This window comes from Acomys russatus, chromosome 22 (assembly GCF_903995435.1).
Source record: "Acomys russatus chromosome 22, mAcoRus1.1, whole genome shotgun sequence".
Classification (NCBI taxonomy): Eukaryota; Metazoa; Chordata; class Mammalia; order Rodentia; family Muridae; genus Acomys; species Acomys russatus.
In genome coordinates, this window is record NC_067158.1 from 51,151,301 (window position 1) to 51,167,160 (window position 15,860).

Consider the following 15,860-nt stretch of genomic DNA (forward strand, 5'->3'; position numbering starts at 1 on the left):
CCCCCTACACAGATGAAGCTGATGGGCAGGGGCTTCATGTGGGTCCCTAGTAAGGTGAGCAAGGACTGACTCTGACCTGGACTCATTTGCCTAGATTTTGATCACTTCTCCCTGGAAGGGCTTCCTAGCCAGGCCACAGGGGAAGAGGATGGCTCACTCCTGATGGGACTTGATGTGCTAGGGTGGGCTGGGGGGCTCCCCTTTTCTGAAAAGTAGGAAGGGGGACAGGTGGAAGAGGGATGGAGTGTGGGGCCAGGAGGGGAGGAGGGAGGGTGCTACAATCGGGATTTAAAGTGAATTAATTATGCATAATAATAATAATAATAATAATAATAATAATAATAATAATAATAATAATAATAAAAAGAATAGACCAAGTGGTGACTAAGAGGCAAAATACACTGGTAAATGCAGTTTAAATACTTGTACTGGTTGAGCGAAAAGATGGCTGATTACAAAATGCTGAAGGAAAATAAATTTTTAAAAAATAAAAGATGAAGCTTAGCAAAGTCAGGAAAGCTACTTGAGTTTGAAAGAAGGAAATGAACAGGGTGATGCCAAGAAGGGACTGAAGAGCTTTCAGAAAGCTAGGTGCTAACAAGACAGACTGATGCAAGCTTACGCGATAGAACAGGCACTAGTTTAAATGCTCAAGAGACAGGGTAAAAGATGAACTGATCCTGAGGAGGAAGAAAAGAAATGCAGCACAAGAGGAATAGCTAGGAGCAAAACAAAGCTCTCCCTGTGTTGAGACTGGAGAGGAGAAGAGGGAGGGAGATGACACTAAAGGAGCATCATAGCAGAGCCAATGGTTTAGTGGTCAGGAAAGCAACTTCAGCACCCAGAAAAATGGAATGCAACAGAGCTCCAGGGTGTGCGTGGATCCAGACAGCTGCTGCAGCTGCACTGCTCCTTGTCTCTGCTTAAGCTCAGTCAGAAGCTCCTAGCCTGTCCTGTCCCAGGCCTGGTACACAAGCATCAGGACAGTTGATATCTCAGGTGAATTCCTTGTGTGTGTGTGTGTGTGTGTGTGTGTGTGTGTGTGTGTGAGAGAGAGAGAGAGAGAGAGAGAGAGAGAGAGAGAGAGAGAGAGAGGGAGAGAGACAGAGACAGAGACAGACAGAGAGAAAGACACAGAGAGAGAGAGAGACAGAGAGAGAGAGAGAGAGAGAGAGAGAGAGAGAGAGAGAACTGGGAGTATCTGCAGAGTAGGAGGCAGAGCTGAGGGAAGGAGTGTGTCTGGGAGATAGAAATTGACTATGATTCTCCAAGTCCTTCCTAAACCTCACAAAGCATTTCAATGAATGAGGGCCCACTTCTTTCCACTCTCTTGGATATGGATTAGGGCTCATAGATGCATTGCGATGCCAGGCAGCCAGGTATAAGGTCACAAGAAGAAAGGCATTTGTGGCACTACCTTTTTACAAAAGCATCAATGCTATTTTGAAATACTTCACTTCAATTCATACAATAGGAGATGTGAGATCCAGCATACAATGATAGAGCCTAGAACACGTTCAATATAAAAAATACATCTTAAAGCAATGATTAGACCATAACTGAAAGTATTCATGCAAACATGCATATCTGATCTTGATGTATTCTATAATCAAAAACATTTAAACATTTTATTTTAACAACATGGACCAATAAACCCAAAATGTTGCTATATACTTAAAACATAATTTTTATATCTGATCCACACAGAACTGAAGATGGAATTACATGGTATTTCTAAATGGACTTCCATTTAATAAGGCTTATCTCCTTTCACTTTTCACAAGCATTACCTAGGACACAGTATGTTTGATAACAAAGAACAGTCAGTGCCAATCTGCCACCCAGCAGAGATGAGCACAGCTCATCATTAATTACCTGCACACTTTTTACAGATGACAACACAGAGATTGATGGATGCCCAGTCAGGATCTGGGGCTTTACAATCTGCACAGCTCCTGTTGGACTCGTTGAACCAAATCTTCTCAGCTACTTCATAATCAGAGAGAGTTTCTGCTATCGACTGCTGCACAGCTTCAATCCACTCCTGTTTCTCTTTCTCAGACTCTGCTGTGAAGCTGAAACAATTAACATTTCTGCATTATTGATCTCTCTTGTAGAAGCCAATTAAGCAGTGTGTTCAGTTTGCATATTCATTTCAGCCACAAATTAAATAGCAACTAAAATTATGCCTGTTGGGCAGTATTGAATTGTCTTTTCTATTAAAAATAATCTAATTTAACAAATCATTTTCTTTTTCTTTTGATATTTCATAATGCTTAGGGCCCTGTTCACATATCTTCAACCAAAATTAACACACTTATTATATCTGATCAACATATATAGATCAAAACAAATGAGAGCCATGTCTCTTAAGCAATGGATTATATAATAATCAAGAAAGAGACTGGCAGGGTTTCAGAACTGATGGAATATTTTGCCAGGCAAGTATGCCATCATATTCTAAAACTAAAATTATATATAAAAAACACCCACCAGAAATTGTGATTTTTTTGTCAGATTTAAAAATGGAATATTTTAAATTAGAAGACTGGCCAGATGGCACTAAGAGACTGAAAAACAAGAAAAGTTTTAAATGATTACTATTTTAAAGGACTTCTAACTCAATTTTAGCCAGCTCTGACACGGTTTGATTTCTTAGTATTGGCTGGATGCCTCACTGAATAATAAAACACTAAACAGCAATGCTGCCCTTCAAGGAAGATTTATTGATTGTTTATTATAGGTAATATCCAAATATGTCACAACGATGCTAAACAAAGGCCACTCTAAGATATCTGTCACATTGAAATTGTTGTTCTATGAACTATAATGGAAATAATTGGTGGCTGACTATCCTGAATAGTCCATAAAGTAAGTGGCTTATAGGAACTGAATTTTCAAAAGAGCTTTATGATGCTATCATTATGACAATATTAACAAAATTCTTATTGATATTATGTTCTCCAGGAGGTTAGTTACAGCCACCATTTACATTCCGCTGATGCTAGAAACTGTTTCTGAGTGAGAGAGAGAGGGGTGTGTGTGTGTGTGTGTGTGTGTGTGTGTGTGTGTGTGTGTGTGTGTGTGTGTGTGTGTTTAAGTGGGTGAACGCATGTGCGTGTGTATCTGCATGTGTGTGCGTGTGTGTGCATGTGCATGTGTGTGTGTGCGTGTGTGTGCGTGTGCGTGTGTGTGCATGTGCATGTGTGTGTGTAAGTGGGTGAGCGCATGTGCGTGTGTATCTGCATGTGTGTGCATGTGTGTGTGTATGTACGTGTGCACGTGCATGTGTGCATGTGCATGTGTGTGTATGTATGTGTGCATGCGTGTGTGTGCGTGTGCGTGTGTGTGTGAGTGTGATGAGCAGTGGTGAAGATGGAAGACCAGTGCTTGTGTATGATAGGCAAGCACAGAGGAACTGAGATGCAATCCAAGCTGTAGATCTGCAAGCATGAAATTAAAGCTTTTTATTCTTTATTTGATAATTTTAACCAAAACTGGAGACCATAGACATATTTTGAGAAACAAAATGTATGAGATACTCAAGAGTATCTAAAAGATATTTAAGCCATTCAAGGGCCTAAAGCAATTGCCTCTGACTCACAAATGCCTGATCTGTGTCATTTGGGACAAATTGCCCATGCCTATATATACACCGACTATATGGAATCATTACACATGATTAAAATATGTTAAGTACATTAAGTATTATTGTCACCATGATGCAAATACTCAAATATTATACCACATTTTATACACACATCAAGATGTTAAAATATTTGAATCAACAACTTCATGTGATTCATTAAACCCAGCATGCTTCTGAACTGAGGTTTTGGGAGAATTCATAGTCAGCAACTGTAATTAAAAGCCAATCTTAAAGTGGGATTCATTCAACTAGGCTAAAAGAAAGCAAACACACTCTGAAGACAACAGAATACTATCTTTTTTTTTTTAAATGGGAAAGAATTAGCATATTCACCATCCTCAACTTATAAACAAAGTAAAGAAGAAGAAGAAGAAGGAGAAGAAGAAGGAGAAGGAGAAGGAGAAGGAGAAGGAGAAGGAGAAGGAGAAGGAGAATGAGAAGGAGAGAAGGAAGGAAGAAAGAAGAGGAAGAAGAAGAAGAAGAAAGAAGAAGGAAGAAGAAAGAGAGGAAGAGGAAGAGGGACGAGGAAGAGGAATAGGAAGATGGAAGAGAGTAAGAAGAAGAAGAAGAAGAAGAAGAAGAAGAAGAAGAAGAAGAAGAAGAAGAAGAAGAAGAAGAAGAAGAAGAAACCCAAGACTCATGAAGGAAGTATCTTTGCCAGTTGCAGTTAAGTTATCCAAGCCACTTTCAGTAGCTTCCTACATGCCTAGTAAGTTAGACAATGTGAGTAAGAAAAGATGATTCTAATTGTTCTATGAAATGTAACAGCACAGCCAGCAATACAAAATAAATTGCGCAGACCTTTTAGCAGTCATACACACACACACACACACACACACACACACACACACACACACACACACACACACACACAATTTAAATATAGCTTACCTGAAACTCCTGTAGGGAGTAATTATCTCAAAAGACTGTTTCACAGCTCGATCTACTTGCTTTACATTTGCAACATTCATAGGAATTATGGTAATACCAAGTCCACTCTTAAAATCCTAGTATGGAACAAAAATTCAAAACAATTTTTGAAATAATCAACCATAATGTCTTTGTTATTCAGAAGCTCCTAGAAATGTCACTACATATGTGTTTGCAGTTAAACAGGCTCAACCAGAAAATGAAAAGACCAGTTCTTCTCACGGGAGGCAGTCCCTTCCAGTACATGACATTGAAGCAGGCTAAGCTACAATGAACGTTCATGTCTTTCCTATGAAAGGTAAGGTGACAAGGCCATAGAGCAGTGGTTCTCAATCTTCCTAATGTTCCAGACTTTTAGTATAGTTCCTCATGTTGTGAAGACTCCCAAACATGAAAGTATTTCTGTTGCTACTTCATAACTTTAATTCGTAATTGTAATGTAAATATCTGATATGCAACTCCTATGAAAGAGTCATTCAAACCCTCAGAGAGGTCGCAGGCCACATGTTGAGAACCAATGTCATGGAAAAATGTGCCTTCCTTTGAATAGTGGGCACTAGTGACCTGTATCCAATCAACAAAGGACACTAACAAAGCAACTTTTGTCATGTGCCAAATATGTATTTGGTAGGAGAGCCAAAAAGGCATTATGAAATTAGCATAAATGCCCTTAGTATGAAATAGTGGGCAAACTGAGGCTCAAAGAGATGGTTACAAGTGATGCACATCTAGACTTATATGGTAGAAAGGAACTAAATGTGTAACTGTTGTTTTTTGCTTAATGTTGTTACACTGTCCCTGCTGAGAAACTGTGTTCCTCTTCGTTTATATTCAAAGGCAATGCGGTTTTATCAATTGGACACATTCACAATCCCAATATTCCAATCAGACACTTAAAAACCTCCTCCAGCGCCAGTCTGGTATGAAATCAACCCTTTGCTTGCTGTTGGAAACCACCATGTTTACTATGCCTTGTTGAAAATTAAAAACTAGGAGAGCACATTCTAGAAGCATCAATGATGGCAATATGCTGCCCAATCATATGGGCTTGGTAATGTAGCAATAAATATGCTCAATGCTTTGCTAAATCATCACTTCAAAAAACGAATGATCTGGGTGAACAGATTCAGAATAAATGTGCCTAAAGCTCCTAATTTGTGATAAGAAAAATACAACCATATGAAGAAAAACACAAAAATATGGTTCCATTTTTGAATTAAGGACATTTATCAAAGACAATTTAGAAAAACTGATTAGAAAGAAAAACAATTCAAATTCTATTTTCTATTGTAACTGCTGCATGGGGGCAAGGAGAGTATTGTGCACTATGTACTATGTGAATATTTCTGCTGCACGTAAGGCTGCATCTCCCACTTGTGATCTACATAATAGAAAATGCTGCACGTGATGAAACGCAGATCCCTCTGCAAAGAAGAAAGCCTCTCGCCCCTTTCCTTTCCGTGTTGTCTAGCAATACTATCTGGAGCCATAGAGGTCCTTCTAGAATCCAGCAGTCCTTGAGAAGTCTGTGAACAAATGAGTGTGGGTAAGACTCCTGCTCTGTCAGCTTCAGGGCTGCTCTGTCCTCAGCAGAGTTCTCAGACAAGAAGTCACTCTGAACTTTCCTGTGGGTCCGTGTGCTTACAATGAATGCACACTTATCTGATAAAAATACAACAAAACGAGCTTAAAACCAAATGTCCCATATGTGTATGTCGTGTGTATGTATTCAGGGAAATCAGTCCCACGCTGTAGAAAGGCATTAATTATTGATGCTCTCATCTATTTTGCACATGTATGTTTGTAGTCTGGGGTATGCATGGCTTTATGCATGGAGGCAGGTGTGAGGGGACACCAGGTGACCTGATCACTCTCTACCTTATTCCCTTGAGGCAGAATCTCTCATTGAGCATCCAGAGAAGCTGGTGGCAATCAAGCCCCCGCAATTTTCCTGTTTTCCATTCTCCACAACACTGGAGTTACGCGCACATGTGGGAACATGCCTGGCCAGAGTTACATGCACTTGTGTGGACATGCCTGGTTGGAGTTAAATGCACGTGTGTAGACATGCCTGGCTATAATATTAGTCTTAGGATTCTGACCAGATCTTCGTTGTTGCATAGTGGAGTGATTCCATACCGTGAGCCATCTCCACAGCTCCTGCTTATTATTTTTCAATGTAAAGGTTTATAGGTAAAATCAGAAGAATTATCTATATAAAAAGCAAATCAATAAAACAATATATTTTCTGATATATTTTCTGATATTTCTGATCACAGTGTAGAAAGGAGTAGAAAGGCAAAATTTGTGAATAAGGAATATAAAATTATATTATTGTCTCAAAAATATGAAAATAATGTAAAAGCAAAAACACAATAAAATGTTGACTACTGTGAAATCATTAGAATGAGAGGAAGTGATACATTCACAGTTTGTATAGTTAGCCCAAATGACAAGCAGAGTACTGAGAAGGAACAGCAACTATTTAAATCAGCTACGATATAACACATTTGCACATATAAGCACAGGGCTGACGTTACATTATAAATAGAAAATGCCAATTCCCAATTATCCACACGAATTTCCCTGCTGAACAACGTACCTGTTGAATAAACTCCCAAATATGTGTGCCTGGAAACTCAAACCCTCTTCTATAAATGGGAAAGTAAGATCAAAATAGCAAAATGAGGTATCTATCTAACCTTGATACAGGGATAAGCTCTAGGTAAAACAGCACACGCCTTCACTGAATGGCCTCCTAACACTTCCCCACAATGAGGCTCGTGACAAGAGATAACTAACTATCAGGCCACTCCACGGTAGTCTCCACGGTATTCTGTGAGGTGCCTGGCCTGCAAGTACTGTGTGATACAAAGGGCAGAGGCTCACGATCCTTTGGCCACCAGGCTAGCAGATGGTGGGTATGACACCCTGTTCCGGGAACTGATGAGGGTCATTATGGTCCCTGCCTGGATAGATGGCCCCTCATCTTTATACACGAGTCATAAAAGCTCTACACGGAAAGCTGTAATTCCTGGTAAAGTGAGGGTCAGCTCAGCATTCCAAACTTCCCCCCAGCAAGGTAAAGATGATATTTTCTTATCATGAGGAACTGTAACCCATTTATCAACCGCCTGCCATGGCCATATGGTTCCGAGTAATTAGAGGAGGCTCACAGCTCGCTAGCACCAACTGACTGTAAAATATAGAGCGGAGTAACAAAATAAATGTCAGTGCTCTGGAGAGCTGTTGAATGTGAAATGACTGCACTTCTTCCTAAGAATGCGCTGGTAATGTTCCTCCCCCCCCCCCAGCTCCCCCCCCCTCCCCGCCCCTGCTCAGAGCATCAGAACACGTTCAGATTATGTCCCATTCCTGGTGTTTGTCACAATTACCTGTGTCCATCTCTCCTTCCCATCCTGAGAATGAACACCATGAAGAAAAAAAAAAAAAAAAAAAAAAAAAAAAAAGCAGACCCCTAACTTAAAAGCTTTTAAGAAACTAAGGAGGGCTTGTAGAGTAAGCCATGCTCTGTATTTGGTTTCTGTGGCCAACACAGTATTTCCTAGGCATTTTTTAGCAGGCCTGCACACTGCAAGTGTGGAAACGACCTGGCATGGACAGACTCAAGGAAGAAACCTGGCCAGAGAAGCATCGGCAGGCTACCTAGCCTACGGAGGACCTCAATCACATCATCTGTAAACAGACTCATTCTACCTTTCAGTATAGTTGTAGGAATTAAAGGAGATAACGTAAGTTAAAAGCTTAATATGTCCAGACAACTTCTTCACTTAAAAGCTTTACAGGCAGAATCTGTTATTTATAAAATATTCCATTTCATCTGTAATAACAGAACGACTCTATACTAAATATTCAGAAATAATTTATCACAAATATTGACCAGGTACTGAAATGAGTCATTTAGACAAATTCATTTCAATAAGAACAATTCTGAATTGATAAAACCACCCAGTGCAAGAGTAAAGTACAATGTTAATCCCTATGGAGAGAAATTAAAGTCTGTTAACCCCAAATCTGCTGAAATCTCAAACCTAATTTTAGAGATAGTGAATGCTAGGTCTTTCTGCCAGGAATTTAAGAACACGGTGCTTAAGCATTTGTTGAAAACAGATGTGGTATTGTATGACCTTGGCACCAGACTCGCAGGAAACAGCAGATGCAGCCCTTGGCCAGAGAGAGGACCCGGAGAATGTGAGGTCACCACCTACATCCTGTGGCTCCCTTCTGTGCCGTACAATCCAAGCCTTCAGGGGCCCATTTGAATTCTATTAGTACGCCATCCCCACATCAAAGCAACAGGGGGACTTTACATTAGGAGAAACATGGGAGAAAATTGCTATACTTTGATTTGAGGAGATTTAATCAAATCAATTTATGTAGTTAGAGCCCCAATGCCACAATCAGCATCAAAAGGATACCCAATCCCACCAAGCAGACATCTGGCTGTAATGAACTGGCTAATATTAGCACGATATTTTAAAAACTCATCAGGAAGAGATGGGAGACTATCAGAGAAACATAACAAATGGAAGCCAAGGCCACTTGCTTAAATTTGTTTCATGTCCGTGGCCTGAAATTCTAACCAAGTAGAAATACCAATATCTGTAACTCCAGGTCCAGGAGATCCAATATCTTCCTCTGGCTGCTTCACCTGCATTTACATACAAATGCAAACTAATACACACACACACACACACACACACACACACACACACACACACACACACACACACTAAATCTTTCAAAATTAGCTTTAAGAATTAAATGTTAGTGATACCTGTTACACTGTAGACAGTATTTCATTTTTTAAAGATTTTTTTTAAATTGAGTAGGTAAGTGAGAGAGATGAGGAAGGGAGAGGGGGAAAAAAGGAAGGAGAGATGAGGGTACAGGGAGGGAGGGTGGGGCAGAGAGAGAGAGACAGACAGAGAGAGAGAGAGAGAGAGAGAGAGAGAGAGAGAGAGAGAGAGAGAGAGAGAAAGAAAGAGAGAGAGAGAACTTATACATGAGTGCAGGCCAGAGAAGGCATTGGCTCTCCCTGGACCTGGAGTTACAGATAACCTGTAGCTACCAAAATGGGTTCTGGAAAGCCACCTCAGCTCCCTTAGAAGAGCACGGGGACTCAAACTAAGGACCCCGGGAAGAGCGGCATGTGCTCTTAACAGCTGATTGACCTTTCCAAACCCCAGTAGACAGCATTTTAAATGTAACTGGCCCTTAATGAAAAGTGGCAGATGAATCTTGTGTATTTGTCATTATGTCTGTCCATCCATATGTATGTGTGTCTGCAGATGTAGGCCTGTTCATGCTGCAGTGAAGTTGTGGAGGGCAGAGGACAACCTCAGATGTCAGTCCTCTACTTCCACCTTGCTTCGGACAAGGTCTCTTTGTCACATTTGTGTCCCAGGTTACTTGCTCACAGGCTTCCAGGGATATTCCTTTCTTTATGCAGATCTCCTTGCAGGAAAACTAGAAGGTTGATCCTCAGGTGAAATGCCTTCTTTTTATGTCTGTTCTGGGGAGGCAAACTCTCATCTCTCGCTTGCTTGCCAAGCAATTTTTTTGCCCAGAGTCATTTCCTCAGTCCTGAGGAATGATTGTTGGTTTAAGTACTGAATTTACATCTATCCATTGAGGAGGAGCAGACAGAGAGAAGGGGGATGGAGAGCTAGAGATAGGACATAGACAGACAGACAGACAGACAGACAGACAGACAGAGAGGAGGAGAGAAAGAGAGGAAATTGATTTGAATTGATTGGGGCTAGAGGTTGAATAGGGAGATAGCTCACTGGCTAAAGTAAAAGAATAAAGACCTGAGTTTAGAACCCCAAAATACATGTAAATGCCACCTCACAGGTAATCCTGGTGCTAGAGCTTGGACTACAGATATAGAAACTCCCCAGAGCAAGCTGGTTAGGGACACAGCCAAACTGGTGAGATCCTGGTTCAATTGAAGACCGGGTTCAATTGAGAATTAATTGTCTGAATCAATAAAATAAAAAAAGAATTAAAGGAGACTCTTGTCATCAACCTCTGGCCTCCTCATGTGTTCATACCTTGCACACACTATCATACACGCACATGTGGTTGCACATGTATGAACACAGATACACCATACACACGAGAAAGAAATGAAGGACCACAATGCTGCACAGGGATTCTCAGAAATTTCCTGGGATGGAAGTGGCTGTGCTAGTCCTACCACAAAGTCAGGTGGCTGTCCACAAGGAGAGCTTGCCTCCATACGACCTAGAAATGGAAGAGTGACTGCTAAGGACTTTTAAGTAGACAGATGGGTCTAGAAACATGATGACTTCATATAACCCATATACATCCAATTACAGAAGTCCTTTTAAACAGAGTGGAAGTGCCAACATGGAAACACTGTCACAAGCATAACACACCACAGGGATAGAAAACACAAGCAGAAATAAGAAATAGAAGAAAAATGTGGGAAAACCGAAACAGGGAGGCTTCTGAGACGAGACAAAACTAAATACATAAGGGGTGACACTTAATTCGTGCGATGAGGGCAATGCACTTTTTTGTACCATGATCATTAGGCCCGAGAATTCTACTGTTAGCTTCCAAGGTGCCTTTCTAACAGAAGTCTTCTATAATTCTTCATGTCTCCCCTCCCCCCCCACCTGCCCCCTTCACTTCCCCTTTGAGTCCAGCTGGAAAAAGAAAAGACTAAAAACACCTCGGGCAATATCTAACATAAATTCCCTCCAGTCTCTCCGCTGTGCAGCTTGAGTGCCCATCTGTGTTCCAGCTCCAGCAGTACTAATGGAGGAATGCGCAGGAAGCAAGGGGGAAAGAGAGCCCTGGAGCTGAGCAGCCGGGAAACCAGAAGGCCCTGCTCGTGCAGGTTGGTGGATATTGTTCATGGAGATGAGAGCAGTCAGGGGACACGATACAGAGGAACACAAGATGACCAGCAAGCTCGAGCCTGGGAGGGGACTTCCAAAACCATCAAAGGGTTTGTGGCAAAAATGAATTTAAGTGAGAAATCACATGTTCTTGTATCAACACTTGAGACAGATGCAGAAAATAAAGAAAACAATTACTGGCAATGTGTCTGGAGACAGGCTGGCACTGAGAGAGCATCATTGGGGACGGAGGAAAGGTTCTGGATACATATACAACTTCAAACCAGAGTAAATTCTGGCCGTACAGAATGGAAGAAACTCATGGATCAAGCAAATGAAAACTATCTCTAATGACTTTCTCTTTTCCTAAATTCTAATGATATAATTGGAGCTTTAAAAAATAACTTTGGAAGAGGCCACTCTGATAACACTACTCTACATCAGGTAAAAAGAATGCAGTAAGGCAAAACTTCAAAAAAGGCTGACCATTTTAAATCCTTATATGCTTTACTGACATTTCAGTAACAAGGCACAAGCTATAGACTCTTTCAGGAATATGCACAACATCCTATGAACAGTCAGTCCTAATTCTAAAGCCATACAACAATAATGATTTTCAAAATTCTTACTAAAATGTTTGTCAGTTCTTGCATCAATGTTTCAAAATATTCAATGGGGAAACGGTTATTCATCTAAATAGAATAATAGTAAAAAAAATATGTATATTATCCAGAGGTGATTGGAAGGCCCATTTTCTAACTCCTGGATTTTCATCCTCTCTTTAGCTGGATGCTTATCACTTTGGAAGAAGGAAAAAACCTGCACAGAATTTCATAGTGTGTGGTTTTGGACTCATATCCCACTGAACCAAATGTAGTACTTTCAGGAATGCATATTTACCACACATTCCAAAGGTTAAGTCATCTCATCCGGAATAAGGCCACAAATCTGAAATTTCAACAACGTAATGACAGCTTTGGAGACAGTGATCCACCTCGCTTTACAGAGATTCCAGTTAACAGGAACAACTGCACTCCCAGAGACACTTAGGCATAGCAGAGCAAGAACAAAAGCCCTAGCTGAGACCGCCCAGTCTCGTCCACACACTTAGGTAAAGGAGATGTCTCTGTAATGTCCAGCACTAACCTCTATCTACTGTATGTTCACCTCACTGGACTAATGAACAAATCAGTAAAACTATGGATCCATTAATGGAAAGAAAACTATAATTCCTGAGTTAGAGTGATATAGGTCAAGCTCTCTCTTTTTTTAAAAAACTAATTTATTCGGATTACATCCGGATTGTTATCCCATCTCTTTTTAAGACATACTTTTTATGCTATGAAATTACATGTGCAATGAGTTCACTGCTTATAAATAATAAGACAATTATGTTTTGTTATGTAGCTATTATATAGATCCAACACAAATTATGATACAAAAATTTGAATATAAATATCTCATTCTTTTAAAAGAATATATTTGTTCCATAGCCTTTGAAAATTACTGGGGTGTGTGCATGCGTGTATGTGTGTGTTTACACCAAGATACATCACCATCACCCAAAGCTTTCCTAAAGCCGGCCAATACCCCCACTTGGGTGAAGGCCTGTGTTAAGGAGGAAGACTGTCCTACCTCAGCAGCCCAAGAGAGTCTTCCCATCAGCTGCTTCGCTGTATGAGATCAGCAGTAAACATCTTTCCTCAGGGCAATGAGGTAAATACCAAAGGGATAAGGCATAAAAGCCAGGATAGTACTTCTGGGGCCAAAATACTCATGCTCAACTTGTCCACTTGTCAAGATGATTCTATATGCAAACACAACACACACACACACACACACACACACACACACACACACACACACACACACACACATACACACACCCAGAGAGCCTAAAATATATCTTTATAGGCACCTCAATGTGTAAGAGGGAAAAAAAATCTAAATAAACATACATTAAAAATATATGTACTTTAGAAAAGCATGTTTAGTTATCCAGAGACATTGTCACTTCAGCCTTACTGCTTTGATTTTTTAAAAAATAACTTACATTACTTATGTAAATGGAAGTGTTTCTAATTCTCAATTTTCATTAATTCCCCATGGTTTGGACTTCTCTATAATGCCTACCTATGGAATACAGCACAGACAGAGATAATAGCACAGGCCTTTAATCTTAACACCTGGAAGGTAGAGACAGGAGGACCAAAAGTTCAAGGTTATCTGCTACAAGAAAACAAAACAAACAAATAAGCAGGCAACAAAAGCAGCAAGCCTATCACCTATGGCTGGTCTCCTCTGGCACTTCACACTTGCAGATAACACTGTCCACCTAGGTAAGCACACCCCTTTGAGAGTACATGGCCTGACATAACACAAACTGAGTGCAAGCCCTGAAACTCCTAAGCAATGTATTAGTCACAAAAATAATTCTTGCTTATTTCTAAAAGATAGAAACTCAGAAAACATTCAAATAAGCCTTTAGTAAAATGACAAGTCTAGAGTTTAAAAAAAAAAATCTAGTTTTAAATTAAGCTTTGGCATGATGAAACCGTTAGCCCTGCACAAATTATGTAAACGTCACTTTACTCATCTTTAATACACAGATGAGAGGATCTTCTTCCTATAATTATAAGAAAGATTAAAAAGGAGTATTTATAAATTAATTAGCATAGCACCCAGCACTCAACCAGAGACAAGCATTTTAGATTTTTGCATTCAAAAATTGTCACTAAAGCAATAATTTCATGAAAAGAATTTCCATCTCTCAAAGTGTTAATAAAACTTGAAAAACATTATTTCTAGAAAATAACAAAAACTCAGATAATCTAGCTAATGTGAGCAATGAAATGAATAATAAGAATTGCATTCAATCTGTGCAAGAGAAAAAATTGAATTCCTCAATTTGGCAGAGTAACTTCCACACAGATACATGCAAATTATGAGTTTTTAACCTGAATTCCAATGAGAAAAGTTTTAATCACCTAACTTCAGAGACTTCAGAAACATTATTCACATCCAATTCACATACATTGTTCAGCAGAATGTCACTATTCTTTCAGGAATATGCTAAATATTCACATTATTAGTTTGCTGGCGTTACTCAATGATGCCTTCCACAGCTAATTGGCTAACATGTCCAAAAGACAAATAATAATGACTACGTTCACACTGAAGTTTAAAGATGCCTTGGCTAAGGAGCTGTAGTGTTCTTTTTACCTACTGCTTGTTTTGAGTTGATAACACTATTTTTGATAGGAAAAGAGTAAAAATGTTTATACTTTACCATAATCCATTATAAAATGAATTCATCTTAGACACTCAAACTACAGTATTTCTTTCTCAAATAAGAATTAAGGTTCTCAAACGAGAAAGAATTATTTTGTTAGATATAAAAGTTTAAAATAGCAGAGAGAAAGAAGTCTGCCCTACAAAATCAAGTATAAAGCCCACAAGACAAGTATAAAGCCCAAAATATTTTAATTATCGGCAAGTCTCTTAAAAAAGATTTAAGCTATCTCTTTAGTGTTTTAACCAAATTCAACAACCTAACAGGTAAAGCTCATATACTAATGTATATGCGACACGTGTATATAGGTAAATATGTGTATATCGATATGGTCATAAATATATCTACCTACATATCTCTATACCCACCTCTCTATAATGTGGCCCTATTACCAAAGCAGTTTCATGACAGAGTATCTTTTCAAGGAAAAAAATAAAGAGATATGCCCCCCGTAGCTTCAGATTTTTGAATACCTGGTAGGTATTCAGTCAGGAACACTGATTTGGGGGAGGTATGAGAGGAATGCCGTTGCTGGAAGAAAGATGTCACTGGGGTGATACGTGAGAGGTTTAATCCTATTCATGTCCCATTTACTCTCTCTGGTTTGTGTTGACAGGAAGCTCTCGGCTTTCTATTCTTACTGCCATGCTTCTCTGCCATGATGGACTCTTATTTATTCTAGAAACTAAGCTCACATCAATTCCTTCTTCTATCACTTGCCTTGGTCACAGCATGTATCAGCAACAGAAAAGTAACACCTACACCTGGCTGTCACTTTCTTCTAATTTTCTATTAGAAACTGGATTAGGTCAATTCAACAACATCTGTGTTTGCTCCCAATTATTACCTAACGGCAATCTGTTACTTGAAGTAATGCATACATTCTACTTCCTCTGTCCATTAAAGGGTTAATATGCAGTCTAACATCTGATGGAAATATTTTTCTGAAACAAAAGTCAAAAGTATCTAAGCAGATTTTCTTTGTTACTATTAATAGAGCATTTAAAACAAAGCTAAGACTATAAATAAAAACATAAGCAGCACTCAAAAGCTAAGTACAGTTGATGCCATCAAAGAGTGATTTACAGTTAAAGTA

The 15,860-nt window shown here is 39.5% G+C and overlaps 1 protein-coding gene across 1 annotated transcript in view; it reads right to left on the reverse strand.

Annotated features, from left to right (window-relative positions):
* Nucleotides 1-15,860, reverse strand: part of Arap2 (ArfGAP with RhoGAP domain, ankyrin repeat and PH domain 2) — a 150,432-nt gene that overhangs the window by 84,042 nt on the left and 50,530 nt on the right. Inside the window, exons 9-10 of the mRNA XM_051164910.1 lie at nucleotides 4,541-4,656; nucleotides 1,876-2,075 (exon numbers count right to left, since the gene is read on the reverse strand). Of these exons, the coding sequence (XP_051020867.1) occupies nucleotides 1,876-2,075; nucleotides 4,541-4,656 (316 nt within the window). The remainder of the gene's footprint in view (nucleotides 1-1,875; nucleotides 2,076-4,540; nucleotides 4,657-15,860) is intronic.